General features: G+C 38.4%; 1 protein-coding gene across 3 annotated transcripts in view; it reads left to right on the plus strand.

Annotated features, from left to right (window-relative positions):
- Positions 1-19,721, plus strand: part of EFCAB11 (EF-hand calcium binding domain 11) — a 213,023-nt gene that overhangs the window by 23,869 nt on the left and 169,433 nt on the right. For all 3 annotated transcript variants that reach the window (XM_053603874.1, XM_053603875.1, XM_053603877.1), the window contains 2 exons: positions 11,569-11,670; positions 13,027-13,117. In XM_053603874.1, the coding sequence (XP_053459849.1) occupies positions 11,569-11,670; positions 13,027-13,117 (193 nt within the window). The remainder of the gene's footprint in view (positions 1-11,568; positions 11,671-13,026; positions 13,118-19,721) is intronic.

A 19,721-nucleotide genomic window follows, 5' to 3' on the forward strand; every position in this document is an offset into this window, starting at 1 on the left:
AGCCAGGCTGCTGTTCTCTGCCTCTATCTGGCAGGGGGAGGTAAGACCTGACAACCTCGGGAGGCTGGGGCTATTCACTCAGTTCCAGCCCCGCCCCTGATTGATGTTACTGACAGAACAGAACAATTTTGCAGGCATTTGTTTCTGTCCCTGCTAAATTCCCCTGCAGAAGAGAAGCTGTTTTGAGTTCCTAGAATCTGTGCCTCAGGCCCTATCTGTGCCTGCTGTACGGTCTCAGGTGTAGTTTGTAGTCGCAGCACGGTTACCTGTCAGTTCCAGCCTCTGCCTGCCCTCCTTTGTTTAAGCTGATTGTCCCCTGGGGGCTGGGTGTGTCATAGGCTCAGTAAAGTGGTCCTCTGGGTCAGCCCCGCCCTGGGAATCTCCTGGCTCTGCGTGTGTGTTTTCTAGTCCCCACATTCCACCCAGGCCAGTACTGCCTCAGGCAAACCCTTTACTCATGGGGCCTGCATCTCCATCCCAGATATGTTCCCTGGTGGTTGCCACCTGAGAAGATGCCCGGCTTCCTCTGGTTGCCCAGAGAGACGGGGGTGTGACTTCGGAATATCCGGGGTTGAGCCCTATTGTTGCCAAAAATAGCTGGTGCTCTGTGCCTCAGGGCACTGCTGCTCCAGCATGGTTCCCTCTCAGCCGACCATCCTCTCCTCACTCCTGTGCCGCAGAATCGGCACTGACCAGCTGCAGTACAGGCCCTGTCCACACCCTTCGAGAAATCACCCAAGGATCTGGACTCCTGGGGGACAAGCCTTCAGACCTCAGAGTGAGGGTGAAGGGGAGTGCTGGGAGCTCAGAATATCAGGTAGAAAACGTATACAGTTTTATGCCTGGCAGGAGTGCGCCATGGTAGCCTAGTAGGAGAGGTAGATCCAGTTTTTACAGGAGTATGGAGTATAGTGGGAGGACTTTTGAACTCCGCTCGTTTATTTGTGGGGTACTCCAAGCTGTTCTCATGGGGGAGGGGACTCCCGTCTGCTTAGTGATGGATTCTGTACCTTTTGTTTCTATCTTTGGGGTTGCAGCTCGCCTCAGCAGGGTTGATGTGCGTTCTTCAACCTTCTGTCTTGGTGTGGCTCTAATCCACTAGGTTACTTGCTAAATTTCTGTCCTTAACTCTCCTTCTGGACAGGAGCCTCTGTGGAAAGCTGGCTTCAGTCAGCCATCTTGTCTCCCCCCACCCCAGCTAATTTTTAAATTTTTTGCCGACATGGGGTCTCACTGTATTGCCCAGGCTGATCTGAAACCCCTGACTTCAAGCCATCGTCTTGCCTTGGCTTCCCAAAGCGCTAGGATTACAGACGTGAGCCATCATGGCTGGCCTCTTTCTTATGTTTAAGAGAAGTTTGGTGGCAGAAGGTATATCATGTTCATGCAATTTATAAAATTTCTTTCCCTTTCTGAGTTTTCTGATGCTTGAATTTTGACTTTATGCAGAAATACTTCTCACATTTGTTGCAGTCATGGAGCCTCCTTTTGATCTGAGTTCTGATGCACAGGCAAGAGCTTCTATACATTCACATGGTTGCTCCCATGCTTGAGTTCTCTTACGTATAACGAAGACTTCTTCATTATGGAACATTTTCTAAAATTCATCATGGCCGAAGGATTGCTTCAAAACCAAAAGTTTTCAATGCTGAAAAGAGTCTTCTCTTTGACTAAGGCCTTTCCAACTTTGGTTATATGCGGGGGGACCTGCTCCAGTATTCATTTCTGGAATACATTTAATATCAAGGCACAACTCTGACATCCAATTCTTATTAGAACATTTCCTTCACCACATCTTTCCTTATAATTAATTTTAAAATATATTTCAAAAGGTTACCAAGTAAATTAGTCATCTGAGAAATTTAGGAGAACGATCAGAGGAAGGAATCATTTGGAGGAATGAGATCCAAATGTAGGTGCTTTGTTCCAAAATTACTGTGAAAGGACCCTCCTTAGACTACAAGCTGCTAGACTTTTTCCTTCTTCTCAACACCAGATTAACTTTCTGAAAGCATCACTTTCTTCAGTATTAAAGGAACAGATTTATAATCAGGGGGCACTAACTCCAATCAGCTTTAATTTGTGTTCCTTTAACAGGGAGACTTTAGACCACAAATATTTAAGAGAAAGAGTAAAATAGCATAGCAGGAAATCACTGCTGAACTCTAATACCTGGTAACATGGCTTTTTTTCTATTAGAATTATGCAGTACTGAACCAATTTCAGACCATCAGCTCCTCCTCCTCTCTCCGTTAGTGCTATGAATCACATTTACCTAGTATTTCTCTTGAAGCCAGAGGGTTCATGCACAGATTAAATGTTTTTCCAAATGTATTATCTTTCTCCTTAATGTTTTGATCCTGGAGAAAAATTGAAATGTTGGTGTTGGTTTCTTGGGAGCTATTATTCAGGCAGTTGCCTTTCCAAACTTGTTGTGGTAGCTGTGACTTGGGAATTCTCCTTCTGCTCTCCATAGCTCTTACACCACTCCACAGGATTCTCTGGACAGGGCCCATTGCTCCCTAGCTTCCTGGGTGGGGTCCACACTCACATGCTGTATTCAGGAAAGGGCAGAGTCAGGACATGCTTCACTTTTGGCTTGGGCCAGTACCTAAGCCTGGATGCCTGGGTCCTGCTTCCCAAGGGCTTCTACTCTGTGGGTCATTTCTATAGAGGTTCCTTGTGAAAATTAAGAAGAGTGAAAGTTAATTCACTGCTATTAGAAAAGGGTAGAATGTCCAGAAGAAAAATTCATTCTAAGAGAATTTGAGGACAGCCAGAATAAGTAGCCGAAAGGTGCTAATAATGTTTGTTTTTTTTTTTTATTGCCCGTAACCTAATAAGCAAGTGAATAAAGCAAAAATTGTTTAGGTAGCCAGGAGCAAGGAAATATATGAGTGGGGGAAAAAAACTCAAGACACTTGTTAAAGGAACCAGCAAATCACAGTTGACTTCCTTTCTTTCTTCCTTCCTTCCTTTTTTTTTTTTTTTTTGACAGAGAGAGACTCTGGGTAGAGTGTCATGGTGTTATAGCTCACAGCAACCTCAAACTCCTGGGCTCAAGCAATTCTCCTGCTTCAGCCTCCCTAGTAGCTGGGACCACTGGCACATGCCACACACCTGACTAATTATTATTTTTGTTGTTGTTGTTGTTGTTGAGACAGGGTCTATCTCTTGCTCAGGCTGGTCTTGAACTCCAGGCCTCAAGTGATCCTTCTGCCTTGGCCTCCCAGAGTGCTAGGATTACAGGCATGAGCCACTGTTTCTGGCTGCTTGCCTTGATTTTTAATAGTGCCATGGATCATATTCCTAATTGTGTCAGAGTTGAAGCCAGTATTCATTCCCCAAAGGAACTTAATTACTGAGTTGAAGTCAGGAGTAGAGTCAATACACAAAACTCAAACCCCTAGATTCTGTGCCGTTGCTGGAAGTTGATTTCAAATTCTGAGCTACCTAGCATCCGGAGTGCATGAGGAAGTGCAAGCAAATACAGCAGTCAGTGTCCATCGAATAAAAACACTTTTTCTACAGCGGTCTAAGTCTTGTCAGCCTGGGAGAATTCTTTTATGATTATCTCACATACATCAACGTTCACAAACTGTTCGCTAAATACAATAGGGAATTCATCTTTCTCCAGTGTTTAATGCCAAAACATGTCAGGGCAATTCTATGAAGGGCGCAGACCATGTGCTCCAAGGATACAGACCTCAGATTATTTGACTTCACTGCAGCATAAATGGTAGAACATTTTATATGGATAAGAATGGTGAAGATTTATAGGGCTTCTGCTTACTGCTTGCTAAATGCTACAAGAAAGAACTGAGTGAGTATTGTCCACTGAATCCTCTTCCAGCGCTCTCTATGCTATTACCCAAATCTGTATAAAATATACCCAAGGCAAAAACTGGAACAAAGTACCTCAGAATTTTGTTTTTCCTAGATTATATTGAGCATATTGTTCTTTCTGTTTTTGTACATGATTGGCCTTTTAAAATAACGAATGTATTTTCCTCTCTTAAAAAAGAAAAAGCTTTCCAGCAACTTACTTTTAACCTCAACTTTGAGTGATGGAAAAATCAAAGAGATTGATTCATCATAATGGTAATTATGGACTATTTGACTCAGTCGTGCAATCCAGTGTTAAGTTCAATTGAAAAATAATTTGTGGACGATTAGGTTAATGTTCAGTTGTCTTGTATGCTTTTATTTATTACTGTCTCGTATGACTTGTTTTTTTGCTTTTTTTTCCAGGTGAAGCCTCATTTATTTCAAACAAAATAGATTTATCTTTATGAAAATCACACATACATCTAAAACTGTTACAGTTGTGAGCACAATTTTAAGAACAGTAGATGGGCCTTGAAAATCATACATCTCTACTTCCCTTTCTGACTTTGACTTTCTTCTTATGATTTTCTCCCAGACTCATGAGTTGGCAGCTCTAAGGATACATATAAGCCATGATTCACCAGGGGCATGTTCCAGATGGCAGTGGGGCACTCCTGCAGCAACTGTGTCCACATTTTGGCTGCCTTATCCATCAACCTCACTATGGTTTGGCTCTTTATCTATACTTAGGCTATTGCAGACATGACCAAGAAAAAAAAAAAAATAGACTTCAGTAATGATATGACTTGTTTTAAAGCAAACAGTTCGGTATTTAACATATTTTTTCCCCTAAATTTAAGTTTCCTTTTCTCTAGTCTTTTAGGTTCTGTTTTTGTGTATGTTTTGTTGTTTTGGTTTCTAAGCCAAGTTATAGCAGGGGTGAATTTTGTTTGTTTGATTTCAGATTTCAGTTGGCCTCTTAGTTCTTTTCTATAATCCGGAAATGCATCCAAATTCCGGTTATCCTATCTTGAAATCATAATCACAGACCATTTTGTGGTATGGCCCACAGATATTCTGCTATAAATTTATTTATTTCATTACCATTTAGTGAATGGTCAACTTTATTGTAAAGATAGGAAAGAATTATGAGACACAGACACTTAAACATCTTTAAAAAAATATCTTAACGCCGGCCCTATATGTCAGAGGCAGTGGGTTCAAACCCAGCCTGGCCAAAACTAAAAAATATATATATATATATATATATATCTTAAAATCATCTCACGTGATAAGGAAGATGAAAGAAGTATGGTTACTTCTTTTATGGCCGGAGGTCGCGCGAATGCTGAAGGCAAGAAGAGCTCTAACAGTTTAGAGCAGGGCAGCACTCCCTTCCTGGAGATGGTGATCTAGAGCCAGATGTTGAAGGCTGGAGGGATTTGGAAAAAAAAAAAAAAACAAAGAAACAGAGGTAGTAAGGGAATGTGGTGCAGGCATCAGCCACGTGCCCCTCTTGCAGGTGCTGTTTCTCTTTGTGTCTCTGTGGTGAGTTCTTCATAGACTGTCTTCCCCTATGGCGCACCCCCTCGCTGGCTGAAATTTCTTCCTCCCAGATCCTTGTTCCTCTTTTTTCACATCTCCCTCCCCTCTCAGATTTGCATACCCAAATCTTATCAGCTGTCCTGTGGTTAATGCCGAGTTCTCCTGACAACAGAATCCACTCTCTTTGGAATTATTTCACTATGCACCAGCAAGGAGTTACTGCGTAACTGTAAATGAATTGTGCTCGGCAGACCAAGCTGACCTGAGAGGAGGGAAGAGTTAGAAAGAAGGATTAAGGGCTAGTTTGCCTGGAAGGATGAAGTTTTAGATTCCAGAAGAAAGTATTAGGATTTTGCACTATTAACACCAAGGAGCCTTTGAAGCTTTATGAGCAGGGGAGGTACGTAATAAACAAGTAACAATTCTTGTCCATGTTTGATAGAATTAAGATTTTATTGGGTCAGAGTTCTGTAGTCGACTATAACCTGTTTTTACTCATTTTCCTTCCAATTATATAGTAAAACTGGATTTCTTCCATTAAGGTAGATTTGTTCTCTTTATTCTCCTACCCCTTCTGCAGGAAGCTAGAAGAAAATATTAATTGTCTGAACTTACTTGCCCATCTTGCTGTGATAATTCACCATTGTTGGTGCCACTTTTACCTACCGTTGTTATCTTTTTGTGCAAATATATTATATCCCTTACCCTGTGACCTCCAAAAGCCATGATCTGAATTTTATTTCTCAAACTTGAAAATCTTCATTTTTAAGGCATTTTTAATTCCTGGAAAAATTAGCATATGGCATAATTTTCTCTTTTTCATTCTTTAAAATCCTCATTTTTAAGGCATTTTTAATTCCTGGAAAAATTAGCATATGGCATAATTTTCTCTTTTTTACTAAATCAAGGACCAGGCTTAGTGTCTAAATAACTTGTCATTTTTACTGTTTTTCCTTCACTCTCCCCAGGTTTATTGCAGTTTCTAATTTGAGCTCACCATGATAGCCAGACTCTAGACTACTTCATTTTCAAGAGGATTTCTCTGTGGGTACTGACCCTGAAGCTTCGAACTGTGAACCACAAAAAACTATCATAATGGAACTTTCAAGGAAAAAAATTACAGAGTTTTGTTGGACTTCTTGAATATACCCACTCCTGTGGTGAAAGATGATTACCCTCTTAGGAAACTGCTTAAAACAAAAAAAGTAGAAAAGATGACATTTCTGGTCTCTCTCTATATAGGTTGTATCTTATAATCACATGGATTAAGTAGTTTAGAAAGTAAACATACATATATTTTATAGAACATGAAGAGTTCATTTTGCTGATGGTTTTTTATAAAACGCAAGATGTTTTCCAACGTACAAAAAATGCACAGACTTCCAGAGTCAGGAAGGATTTGTAAAGATCATTGGTTCTAGTGATCTTTGAGCCATGATCCTTAGTCTTGGGTCCTGTGGGGACAATTCGGAGTTACTGCTGGACAGATAAGGTGGGAAGCCCACCTTGTTTGAAACCAAATCATCTCCTCTATACTTCAGGCTTTCCTGCTTTATAGAGAAGAACCTTTCCTACAACTTAAAAAGAAAAATTCTGCAAACTACTGATAAGAGTCCAACTACACAGGCAGTTTCTGAACACCTTCTGTAGATGTGTTAACAATAAACACAAATCTCTGTGGGTCCCGATGTTGTGATCCTAATTTGTAACAATAGTGAAGTTGTGTTTAGGTAACTATTTTTAGTGGAACAGTGTACATAGAGGACTCAATATGGTATTTGAAAGTAGAATTTTCTGCACGTATTCTTTCACTAGTGGCGGGGAGACAAAGGTAATGCATTTCAATAGATTTATTGAAAGCCTTTGTGAAATGGTAATTTTAGGTGTGAATGTTTTGACAGCAGGTGGAGCTAGTAGTCGGAAGTCTATTTCTAGGCCATTTAACAAGCGGCAAGAAGTGTACAACTTACATTAATGTGTTTGCATTGCAGCGATTTAGGAATAGCAAACTGTTACACATTGGCTTTGGAAAGTGATCTTATGACTACAGCATAAGAGTCAAGCTGAATGAAACTTCTCTATCCTTTTTTGCAAAGGGTCTTGTGTTTGGGTATGTGTTGTCTTAGAAGTCTAAGACAAGTTAAGGGCATGAGGGTAAGGGATAAGTTCACACAGTTTAATAAATACTCGATGAGTTCGACTTGCACAGTATTGACTTTAAAAGATAAGGTATATGATTCTGAGGGAAAATTGTGTGAAAGAACTTGTTTACACATAGAGAGTTATTTGTATGTGTTATTAGATTATTTCTCTTTTTAAATGGTAGTAAGCATACAGTTAAAATCCACATACATTTTCTGCTAGTGAAAACTAAAGAGCATTTGCTTTCTGTTCCACAAGATTATGAAATAAAGGCCTGAATACTTTATAACTCTGACTATTGATGAGTTGTCTGAATATATAATTTTAAAAATATCACCACTCTTGTGCTTTTTATTCCTTTTGAATCACACAAGAACCATGGACTTGTGCTTTCCCTCCCTCATGTTTGTCTAAGTCTATGTAGTGATAATTTAAGAGCAAATACTGTGCACGTGTTTCTCTCTGAACTTTTTCTTTTTCTTTTAACCATATCATACATGTTAAGAAATTAGAGTTTCTAATGGTTTATCTTGCTGGCTATGTGAATAAATAGTTACCTACTTTTTAGTGCTAGTTTACAGAGTTATAAGATTATTTAAAGCACACATTTAGCCTGGTGTGGTGGCACATACCTACAGTCCTAGCTAGTGGAAGGCTGAGGCAGGAGGATGGCTTGAGGCCAAGAGTTCCAGGCTGTAGTAGGCTATGATCATATCTATAAATAGCCTTTGCATTCCAGCCTGGGCAATATAGCGAGATCCCTTTCTCCAGAAACACAAATACACATATTTTAATGCTTTTTGCTAAAATCTAGAAATAACATCTTCCTATTTTTTTGTTATTTATTCATTTTATGTTACTTATTCAGCAAACGTGTATTGAACACCTACTTCATGCTGGGCACCATGCTAAACACTGGGGACACAATTTTGAACAATGTACAGTGCTTTCCCTCAGCACATCTCAGGCAGACCTACAGCCAGATAATTACCATAGATCCTGATAGAGTCCATGATCGTCTTTTGAACAGAGGGTTGTCAGGTCACAGAAAAGGATTTTAGCTTAGAGAAATCAGAGATGTCTTCAAAGAAGAGAAAATATTTGAGTTGCAACTGAAAAGACATGTAAAAATTTAATAGGAGAAAGAAAGGAGAAAGCGTATCATTCCAAGCAATGCATTTTATACATGCAAAGGTATAGGATATGAAAAAGTCTGTTGTCTTGGGACGTTTGGAGGAGTCTAGGGAGGTAGACTGGGTAAAGTTTTGAAGGCTCTTATAGAAAATACCATCATCAGTGAACAGCTTATTTAAGAATGTCAACTAATTTCAATGTTATTTAATTGATTAGCTTTTGATGTTCATAAAACTAAAGTTATGGCCTGGGTGTGGTGGCTCAGCCTATAATTCTAGCACTCTGGGAAGCCGAGGAAGTTGGATCACTTGAGCTCAGGAGTTTCAGATCAGCCTGAGAAAGAGTGAGACCCCATCTCTATTAAAAATAGAAAACCTGGCCAGGTGTAGTGGTGGGCACCTGTAATCCCAGCTACTTGGAAGGCTGAGTCATAAGGATTGCTTGAGCCCAAGAGTTTGAAGTTGCTGTGAGCTTTGGTGGAGCCCTGGCTCCATCCACGGTGACAGAGTAAGACTCTGTCTCAAAAACAAACAAACAACAACAAAAAAAACTAAAGTTATGGATATAATCTTATGAGAACAGGGCATGGCTAAGACTTCAATTTTAACCTCAGCTAGCAGTTCCTGGCCACGAGGTGATTAGATGGGAATGGAGCTGCATCCATGTGTGTGTTTAATAATTGCTGGGGAAATGCTGCATATGCTGATTTAATATGATTAAACCCTAAGTGAACCCTAAAAGTGTCTTTCATTTTCACTATTGATTGCTAGGGTTGGGTTTGCATATTTCTTGCATACCTGCCAGGCCCTCTGCTAGGTGCTGGAGGAATGCCCTGTCACCTACCGCACAGCCAGCTGCCTCCTCAACTTCTCTTGGTTGTCTACCAAGCACAGAAGACTTCGCACTTCTGAATGGCACCTCTTCATCTCACCCAATCCTGTTGTTCTTCCCCCAGACTTTCTCCTCCGTTTAAGCGACTCCACCTAGTACTCAAGCCAGAATCTCTGGGTTATTCTTGACATCTCCTCCTTTCTCACCCACCACATCTAATTCTTCATCAAGCTATGTCATTTCGATTCTAAAATTTATCTGGAAACTTTCCACTCCTCTCATTCCCACTGCCAGCCCCTGGCAACCACATCTCTTGCCAGTAGGTTCCTAATTGGTCTCCCTTTTTACATTTTTTGTTTCCCCCAATCTTTTTTTCAAGATAATAACCAGCAAGATTTTTTAAAAAAATCTAAATCAGAATTTAAAATCACTTCCCGATTCAGACCTTCTGTTGACTTCCTAAATAAAAGCCAAATTATTTACTGTGCCCAACAGGGGCCTGCGAGTTCTGGCCCTTGCCTCTATCTTCAGTCCTGTTTTCTGTCATTTTCTCTCTTGCTCGTTACATCCCAGCCACAATGGCCTCTTTTCATTTTTCCACTTTCCCACCCTATGGCCTTGGTACATGCTCTTTCCATTGCCTGGGATGCTCTTTACCTCCATTAGCCAGTTGGTATTGTCTCAGGATTTATGTCTTAGTTTCATCGCTGCCTCTAAGACATGTCTCCTTCACCAGAGTCTACTCTGCAAGAGGATTCCTGTGACTGACTCTTTCACAGTCTCTTGGCTTTTCCGTCATTGCTCACCCCACAGTTTACAATTATGTCTGTGTTTGCCATTGAACCTGTGTGACGACTGACTCCCCTGCTAGACAGGTATCTCTGTTAGGACTAGAATCACGTATGTTCTCTTTCCCCCTGTTTTTTTTTTTTAATCTTTTTTTTTGTGTGTGTGTGGTTTTTGGCCAGGGCTAGGTTTGAACCTGCCACCTTCGGCATATGGGACCAGGGCCCTACTCCTTGAGCCACAGGCGCCGCCCTCCCCCTCTGTTTTAATACGGTACCTGACCCACGTTAGGTCCTAAAAAATTGTAAAAGAATAATTTAAAAACATAAAGATAGGCTGATTTTTTAAGTCTGTAAATCTTTAATTACAAATAAGAAAGATAACGGAAAATTAAGAAAATTATTCCTACATTTTTTTATACTATTGAAACTATTTTAGAAAGCGTCTACAGCTTAGTATTGCCTCACCAAAAGGAGAAGTGTGCCTGAGTTATTGTGTGATTGGGAGCTATTTTAAAAACAGAGTGATAATGGTTTTTTATGGAAATCCTGAGTTATAAAAATGAACCATTCTTTTTATATATTGAGGGCTCAGTTCACGAAAATGTTTAAATTCTTGGCTCTGCTCTTTAAACCTACTACAAAGATCACATTAGAACTCATTTTAATAGACATTGTAAACACAGTATCCAATCTCACATTATCATGCTGGGCTCTTTTATTATGAGAGTCACAGGAAGCTGAGCCTGAGGCTGCTGAACACGTTGTGGGGTGTATCCAGGGCTGGGGATGGCGCCAGCTCTATTGTTTATGTAATATTCTCTCCACCTTTATCTGTGGTGCGCAATTGGTATTGACTTTTGAGAAACTACTTCTCTGACCCTGTCTCCCAGTTGGAAAACAAACCTGCCGTAATGACATCTGGCTGGGAAAAGCGGGATCAAAGAAGCATAAGGAAAGAAAATTATGAGACCTTGTTTAATAAGTAGTTTCATGCTTGTCTGTTAGATCTGTTAGAAGGAAGAGTATTAAACTTTTTCAAGGTCACCATTCCTTTATCCCCAGAAAAGGCTTGGTGAATCCTAAAAGTGTTATTTTTGTTTTCACTATGGATGGCTACTGTTGGTTCTACTTAGCACATGTCTTTTTTTTATTCTACAGGTCTTCAGGAGTAAATACTGTTACTGAAAATTAAGATAGAATTTGGATTATTAATAATATTTATCACTGTTCATTTCTACTTTATTTTTTCTCAAAGAGGAAGATAGTCATGTTTAGTAACTTGTTTCTTTCCAATTTTTAGGTATATTGCTGGAGGGTTTTTTAAATATTGTAAGGAAAAAGAAGGACGCTCAAGTATATCGAAATGAAATAAGACACATCTTCACAACCTTTGATGTGCACTGTAAGTGTTTAAGTGTTTATATTATAAAAAATTGCTATTAAGGAACTGGAAATGGTCAAAAAAATAAATATACAATGTACTGGGAAAATTATTTTGCTGTATTAGCTATTACTATAGGTGTTGATACATAACATTTGCCATAGATGAAATATGTATAATATTTACAGTTATATAATTGTACTTATATATTGTACCTTTATTGTAATGAGGACAGCAAAAGGACTGGCTAAGTGGGAATATAGGCCAAAGCCACCTATGTAATTGTGGGACGCTGTGTGGCTTCTTCAACTCCTGCTCTGACCCACATGTGATTGTAGGAACTGTTTTCCCACACATAGTTTGGCTGAAGACCCTCTCAGCCCCACAGGTCACCAACAGGATGAAAAGACTTGTATAGTCTAGGTTCAGTGTCTTGGATGATATAACTCCTCCCTAAATATTAATATATCATAATTGTAATACCAAGCTAGGAAGAGAATTTTGGTTTCAGCTTATTCCCTAGGTTTGATGAAGGGAATTGTGAAAGCTGAATTGTTTTGACAACTTACACAGACTCAGTGTGATTATTATAGTGCATGTTTCCATATAGTCCTTTCCCTGGTACTTAGAGAATCAACAAAATGATCGGGCTTCAAACTCAGCTGGGATGGGAGGTAGTGGAATGAGGGAGTGAGGGTAGGGAAGGAGGGAGGGGATTGGTAGAGTCATGGTGTATGGCACACCTCTTGGGGGCAGAGCACAGTTATAAGAGGGACTTTACCTAACAAACACAATCAGCGTAACCTAATTCTTTGTACTCTCACTGAGTCCTAAACAATAATAATAATAAAAAAAATCAGCTGGGATTGGGAGGCCAAGGTGGAAGGATTGCTTGAGCCCTGGAATTTGAGAGTACAGTGAGCTGTGATTGTACCGCTGTACTCCAGTCTGGGCAACAGAGTGAGACCCAATCTCAAATAAATAAACAAACAAACAAATTTTTTTAAAAGAAAGACTGTACTGAAGGAGAGTATTACTACAGTTAGATGCTTAACACATTGACCACCACACTAGAGCAAATTTTCCCCTCCTTGAGGCCATCGTGTTTTATTAGGTCAAGACTCATGTGAGTTATACTATATGCTTTGTGAGGACCTGGGCTCAAAACTAGCATAAGTTAAATACAACTCAAATGGCTGTTAATGTGTTAAATTCTTCCAACGAGACGATCTCAGATTACCATATATGTAAAACGAATTATAAATTACTACTTTTCTCACAATGTATTAAAATAAACTTTCACGCAAATATGGCTAAACTAACAGTTCTTAGCATTTACAAAAGTAAGTGAATGTTTTATGTTTTGTTTTCAAATAGATCGTGGATTTTTAACTTTGGAAGATTTCAAAAAAGCATTTAGGGAGGTGGCTCCCAAATTACCAGAAAGGACCGTTCTTGAAGTATTCAGGTAAAGCACTGAAATCTTCATGTGCACGCACCTGGTTTGACTTACTATTTGCTTTCACAAATTTTTGATTTTATGGAGAGCACTTGTTAATGCCAGTTTTTCACTTAGGAACATTTTTGTCCTGTAGCGTAGTGTCATCATCTGTAGTTAGCTGTGAGTCCATCCACAATTTTGACAGGGTGCTCCAAAGTGGGTAGAGTATTTGCGCACTAGGCAGACCATGAAAGCACTTACTAGTAGAGGCAGGGGAGGATCAGGAAGAAAGCAGAACTTCTCCAGATACCTATGTATCAACCAAGAAAAAAATTGGCCTTTATTAATATTTAGCATGGATTCTGGTATCTTTGCAAGGTCTGTATTACAGACAAACACAGGTTACATGTCATTCTTGGATTGTCTGAGGAGCAAGTTGGAGCTGCCTAATGGTGATCCCCATTCATTGGCTTCAAAGCTATTGACACACGTTACAGTTCACATGTACCTATAAAGTGGATTTGAAGATTTTATTATTATATGGTTCTTTTCAACTAATTCTGACAGAATGGACAAGTGGTTTAAAAGCAGTTTCTGTTAGGAAACTGCAGACTGAAGGTAATATTAATAGTGTGATCACATGAGAACATGGCAGAGTTGTCTCCACTCTGACTCCCAGCACGTGCTTATCACCAACCCTGTTACTAGCTGTCTTAATTAGGATTCAGGACACCACCAAGAGCCAGAGAACCCAAAAGAGCAGAAGCTCAAAAAACGATAGCAATGTGTTTCTTTCTCACATAAACATAGGCAACCCAGGGCTGAATAATGACAAAACTTTCAGGAAAGATCCAGATCATCCCCCTTCCACTGCTCTGGCTGTGTTTTTGCCTCTTTGCTTGAAAATGGTTGCTGGAGTTTCAGCTATCAAATATGAATTCCAGCTAGTTGGGAGGAAAGGAAGCAGAAGGTACGCGCCTGCTTTTAAGGCTCTATGTTATTTCTACTTACATCTCAGTGAGTAAAACTTGGTTCTAAGGTCATGCATAGGTGCAAGGGGAAGGGGCTTTAGAAAATGAAGCCTTTGCTCTAGGCAGTAATGTGCCCACCGGTAAGGGTTCTGATAGGAGAGAGAGAGAAAAAATGGGTATTGGGGGATATCTGGCAGATATCCCCATTAGGGATAAAAGTAATTTAATAAAATGTGGTCAGAAGCCAGCCCTGCTCTATAGAAACTATGAAGGAGGTTATTTGACCAAGGTTCTGTCCTCATTATCGTTTATAGCAACATAGATGAAATTCCTCTGGTACGTCATTCACTGAAGAAGAGCAAAGAAGGAAGTTAAAGCCAGATGCATACAAAGTGTCGTAGGACAGTATTACTTAGTTGTATTTTGTAAATGCAAGTCCTTTAAGATATAGTAGCATCTTTGTATATATAGTTTGTGAAGAGCTGAGTAATGAATATTAATATATTTCTACCCACAGAGTGTATTTTTAGCAAAGGAACTAAAAATTATTAGTAATTTTCATTTACAAGTAGACAAGTTGTCGAGATTTGGTGAACTTTATGGGTTAAATTGTTGTAGTAGGACGGCGCCTGTGGTTCAGTGGGTAGGGCGGCGCCCCATATACCCAGGGTGGCGGGTTCAAACCCACCCCCGGCCAAACCGCAACAAAAAACTCTAAAAAAAAAAAAATTTGCTTTAGTAGATGCTTCCTTGTTTGAAAAATATACATAAAAATAGCCCTTCAAGGTAAAAGCAGGGTTTTAACAATGAATGAGATAACTGCTTCTTGGAAGAAATGCTACAGGAAGAGCATTTTTGAAACAGATGTTGAGAAATATGAGTTTATTTTAAATGATAATATATGTCACCTATTAAAACTCTTCACACCTGCTTTAGTAGATTGAAAAAGGAATACTTTAACCCAGCTAAAAATCACCTGTTTTAGCCACAAATTTGAAAATATAAAATTTCAATAGTTTTAAGACATTTTCTAGAACAATTAATCGATATTGGAAAAGATGGACATTTGCTTGCTGAATTTCAGTTAGCAATAACAACAAAGTAATTTTTAAAAACAAATTTAAAAACTTGTAAGCTTTTGCATCATCAGAGGATGGAATTAAAAGCTGAGGGTGTGAGTGCTACGATAACCTTGTCACATTCAGATCTACATGTTTTCATGAGGTACCTATGATAGCTATTAAAACCAAATATCAAACAATTGAACTTTAAACTGCTCAGTCACAAAGGATTGAGGCAAGATATTCAGAAAGAATAAAGTATGTTCAATCACATTGTTTTCATTAAATATTGTTAATCATTTCTAGTGAGAGCAAAATGTTATTTGCCGTTCATGAAATATTTTTATCTTTATTGAATTCTCTAGAAATTTCTGTTATTTTTATAATGGGCCTGATACATTCACATGTAAATATAATATAATTATATTCATATTGTAGAGTATATGCCCACGAATCTTGTGCTTACTAGGGTTGTGTGATCAAAACAGTTTGGAGGAGACTGCAATACAGGCGGTCCCAGAGTTACAAGTATCTGACTCACATACAACATGCACTTACAAATAGAGGCTGTTACAGTAAATACTCCAGTTACAAATATCTGAGTAACGTACAACTCGCACTTAGGAATGGAGGCTATTACGTGTACAGGTAAATAGGTAAATGTGCCTGTTCCAACTTACATGCAAATTTAACTTACGAATAAACCTACAGAATCTATCTCACTCATAACGCAGGGACTGCCTGTATTACAGCCAAACAGGACATCTTAGTTGATCGAATATGTCCTGTTTGAACTCTCAACTGTATTTTCATAACACCTAATCCCTACGCCAGAATTAATGATCAAAAAAGGTAATGATGGAAATTGTGAACTCAACAAAGAGAGATAAACATTTCCTTTTCTTATCAATTGAAGTAGGCCAAAGAAACAGAGATACCTAACTTACCTACATATCCCTGTTTCAGTGGTAAAAACAACTTTCAAGAATAAAAGAATAAAAATCAGCTGCTGAGGCTGTTAGGGATGCAAAATTATATAATGTTTCTAAAGTTAGACATTTACTTTCTGAGAGATTTGAGTAGCTTTTGACTTAATTGACAAGCAGAGTTCATTGCTCAGGGCCCCAATAACCTAGAAGAAAACTGATCTCTGAAAAGCATTACTACAAGAAGGAAACCAGAGAGGGAGAATTCTAATTAGATCAGTGTCATCTGTGTTTTAAATGAGTGAAGACGTTTTTGTATCTTCAATTCAGACTGCCAGACTCCTCCCAGAGAAATTTCTAAAGATCAAGAATAGTCTCTTTCAGAAGTATTTGCCCATATTATACTTTAATTTTACAAGCCAAATCAAATAACAACAATAAAGCCAATCAAACAATAAAAACAATCTAAAGAAAGAGACTTGAGCATAAGGCATCAAAGAATCATTTCCCTTTATAACTTGATAGAAATACTGGTTTATCATTCATTCACTCTGAATGTTACCAGAACTAAATGAGATACTTTTATAAAGTTTCTGAATTATTGCTCAAGTATTCTGGTGATGTTCACCATTGCTGTACTATAGAACAGTATTTTCTGTTGTCTTTTTTGTTCAAAAACGTTTATGTGGGCCATTGTACTTGAGTAAAAATATATCATGGATTGAATGCTAACGTTTTTGAGTTGCATCCCTCTGAGAATGCTGATTATGCTTATGTTGGAAATCTTTTAGAATGTTCTGTTATTTTTTATTGTAATTGCTTGCTTTGCTCACCATGACTAATGATGAATTTTCAGCAATGTATATTCTCCTTGTACTGCATCCAATGTGGCTTTTTCATTTTTCTGTTTTGGTTTTATTTTTTCTTTCATATTTTCTTGAACTATATTTGCTATTGTTTCATTTTTGTTAGTTTGCTGTATCCTGTTATTTTATAGTTCTTCCCCTAAGCCTTTTTTTTTTTTTTGGTTTTTGGCCAGGGCTAGGTTTGAACCTGCCACCTCCGGCATATGGGACCGGCACCCTACTCCTTGAGCCACAGGTGCCGCCCCACCTAAGCCTTTCTATATCTCCTTTCAACTCTTGTTTTATAGAGGTGTTTGCTTTATTAGAAGCAATCATGATTTTTAAGATTTTATATTTAAATGGATAATTGCTTAGGGGATGCTAATTATAACTTTTAACATATAAATTTAAAATAGCAAATTTTCTACTGAGGAAAGGATCATGAGGAATAACTTACTTTCATAGAGCAAGGGATATCTCATGTAAAAACCCAAATCAAAAATTGATACTCATTTGTTATCTCTAAAGAAATCATCAAATGTTTAATATTTGGACTTCAAAATTTGAGACTTCTTTCAGTGTTTAAAATATATAACTTTGCTTTTCTCTTAGAGCTGGCAGTCGTGATTGTGTATGTACTGAGGCTAATATTAAATATGCTGTTTCATTATTACTCAGAAGTTCTTAGGAGATTCATTTTCTTGAAGATTTTTGTTGTTGTTCAACTCACTAAAAAGGGCAGGAGTTCAAAAACATAAGATCTGAATAGTACTGTTTGTACTGTGGAATTGATGTTAGATAATAGGCGGTTTCTAGCAATTGAAAGTTAAAATAAGAAATATCTTTCCTATTTAAGACTAATAAAACTCGTTGAAAACTTTGTAGTGCTATCTTTTTTTTTAATATTCAAAAATATTTGGTGATTCTAATGGGGAAAGTTAAACCTCCTTAACCTGGCTCTCTGACATCTGGTCCCTTTTCTAAACTCAGCTTTCATCAGTCCCTAATTCCCGCATTTCCCTGGCATAGTACCTGCTCCTTTGATTCTGTGATGTGCATTTATATCTCAGTCTGTTTCCCTTGCCTGGCAATACTTCCCCCTATTCCTTACCTATCCACATTTGAACTATATTTTAAGCTCTTGCTCAATAAAGCCCCCCCACACTATAATGAATAGTCTTATCTCCTTCCCCTAAATGTTGATAGTATTTATTTTTATATATTTTTTCAATACTTACTTGTAAACAAAAAAACAGTGTTTATGATTATCTTCATTAAATACTATGAGCTCTTTGAGTTTATGGACTTACCTAAAATCTCTACTATGTCTGGCATGTCGCTTTATGCATTATAGTTTAATAAATAATTGTTGGTCCATTGTCACTTATTCCAAATACCCAGTGACAATAAAATTCTCACAGTTTTCTTCATGGTTGAATTTATTTCTTATAAACTAGGAAAGGATACTTTCAGATGCAGTCAGGAGCTTTATAGCCACATGTGGCTTTGCTTTTCATTTTTCTCTTTCTACGTGTGTTTTTCATGAATTAATCTCCGACAGTCTCTTTCTGTTTTATTTTGGGGATGTTTTCAGTTCATGGTTTAGCTTCCACTGCCATCAGGGAGCTGGCTTAATGTTCTTTCTTGACTTTCCCCACCATCATCACCCCACGGAATTTCTGGCTGGCAGATTTTCTCTGCATGGATATGTTTACTTCTCCATGCCTCGGAGCTTTCTCCATCTCATTGTAAGAACTGCTATTTGTACATAGCCGCCACCTGTCAGTTGGCAAAAAGCTCTGAGAAGCTGCTTCTGCTTCCAAGTCATGAAATGAAATGTGAACGTGCAGAAGGTCCATGCCCTGACCCAGCATCCAAGATTCTGAGTGCACAGGTGGATTCCCAAAGACTAATGTAAAGTGGAAATATTGAGGCACCAAATGCTCTCCCATCAATGTCTGGAGATGAATTATATCCTGATTTTTGATAAAAGAATCCCTTTCTTCATGTTACGTGGGGGAAGGTCAAAGTATATAGAACATTTAACTCTCCATTTGGGGGTATTAAAAATTGGTTGAAAATCAGATTGTCACCACTTGTCCGATAATATGTTCTCAATGTCAGAGCATTAGTGGGCTTAGGAATGCAATTTTAATAGGGACCAATGGATATTCTCTTGGCAGAAAAATCATATGTTCTTCATATCACAGCTGTCATAAAGGAAAGAATTGTCATGAACTTGGGTGAAATGTACTGATGGGCTCTTCTGTTATACTGATTGGAAGAGTCTTACAGAGCCACGGGGCCTACAGGAAAGTAATGTAAAGTAGCATTTATTTTTTTCACATCATTTGCTTCTCTTTTGAAATGTTACTCCTCACTGTGTTCTTTGGCTTCCTATAATTCCTTTCTGCCAGCAGCCAACTTGTTGCATATCATTTTCTTGGACCATCTCTATCAAGAGAAAGTTTCTCATTCATTATTTTGTGTATCAGAATGATTGTCTTCTATGTAAGGTCATGTGACCTCAGTAAGATCCCAGTTATTATAATGAGTACCTGTTTTGGTGAAGATGATTATTGATCTGTGTCTACATGCTTCTGTGTATAGAAAGATGTAAAAAAGACCAGATATCATGTCTCATTCTTTGTAGCCATACATAGATAAGCAGTCACTAGTTACTCCTGCTGTGTATCATGGCCAAAGAAGTAGACTTCTTGAGTTTCTAATTTTTATTTCATGCATTTTTACATCTCCTTTGCAATGGTAATGCCATAGTTTTTAATCTCATTTTCTTTTGTTTCAAAATTTTAATGTCAGAGATGACG

The sequence above is a fragment of the Nycticebus coucang genome, chromosome 9 (assembly GCF_027406575.1).
Source record: "Nycticebus coucang isolate mNycCou1 chromosome 9, mNycCou1.pri, whole genome shotgun sequence".
In the NCBI taxonomy this organism is placed as follows: Eukaryota; Metazoa; Chordata; class Mammalia; order Primates; family Lorisidae; genus Nycticebus; species Nycticebus coucang.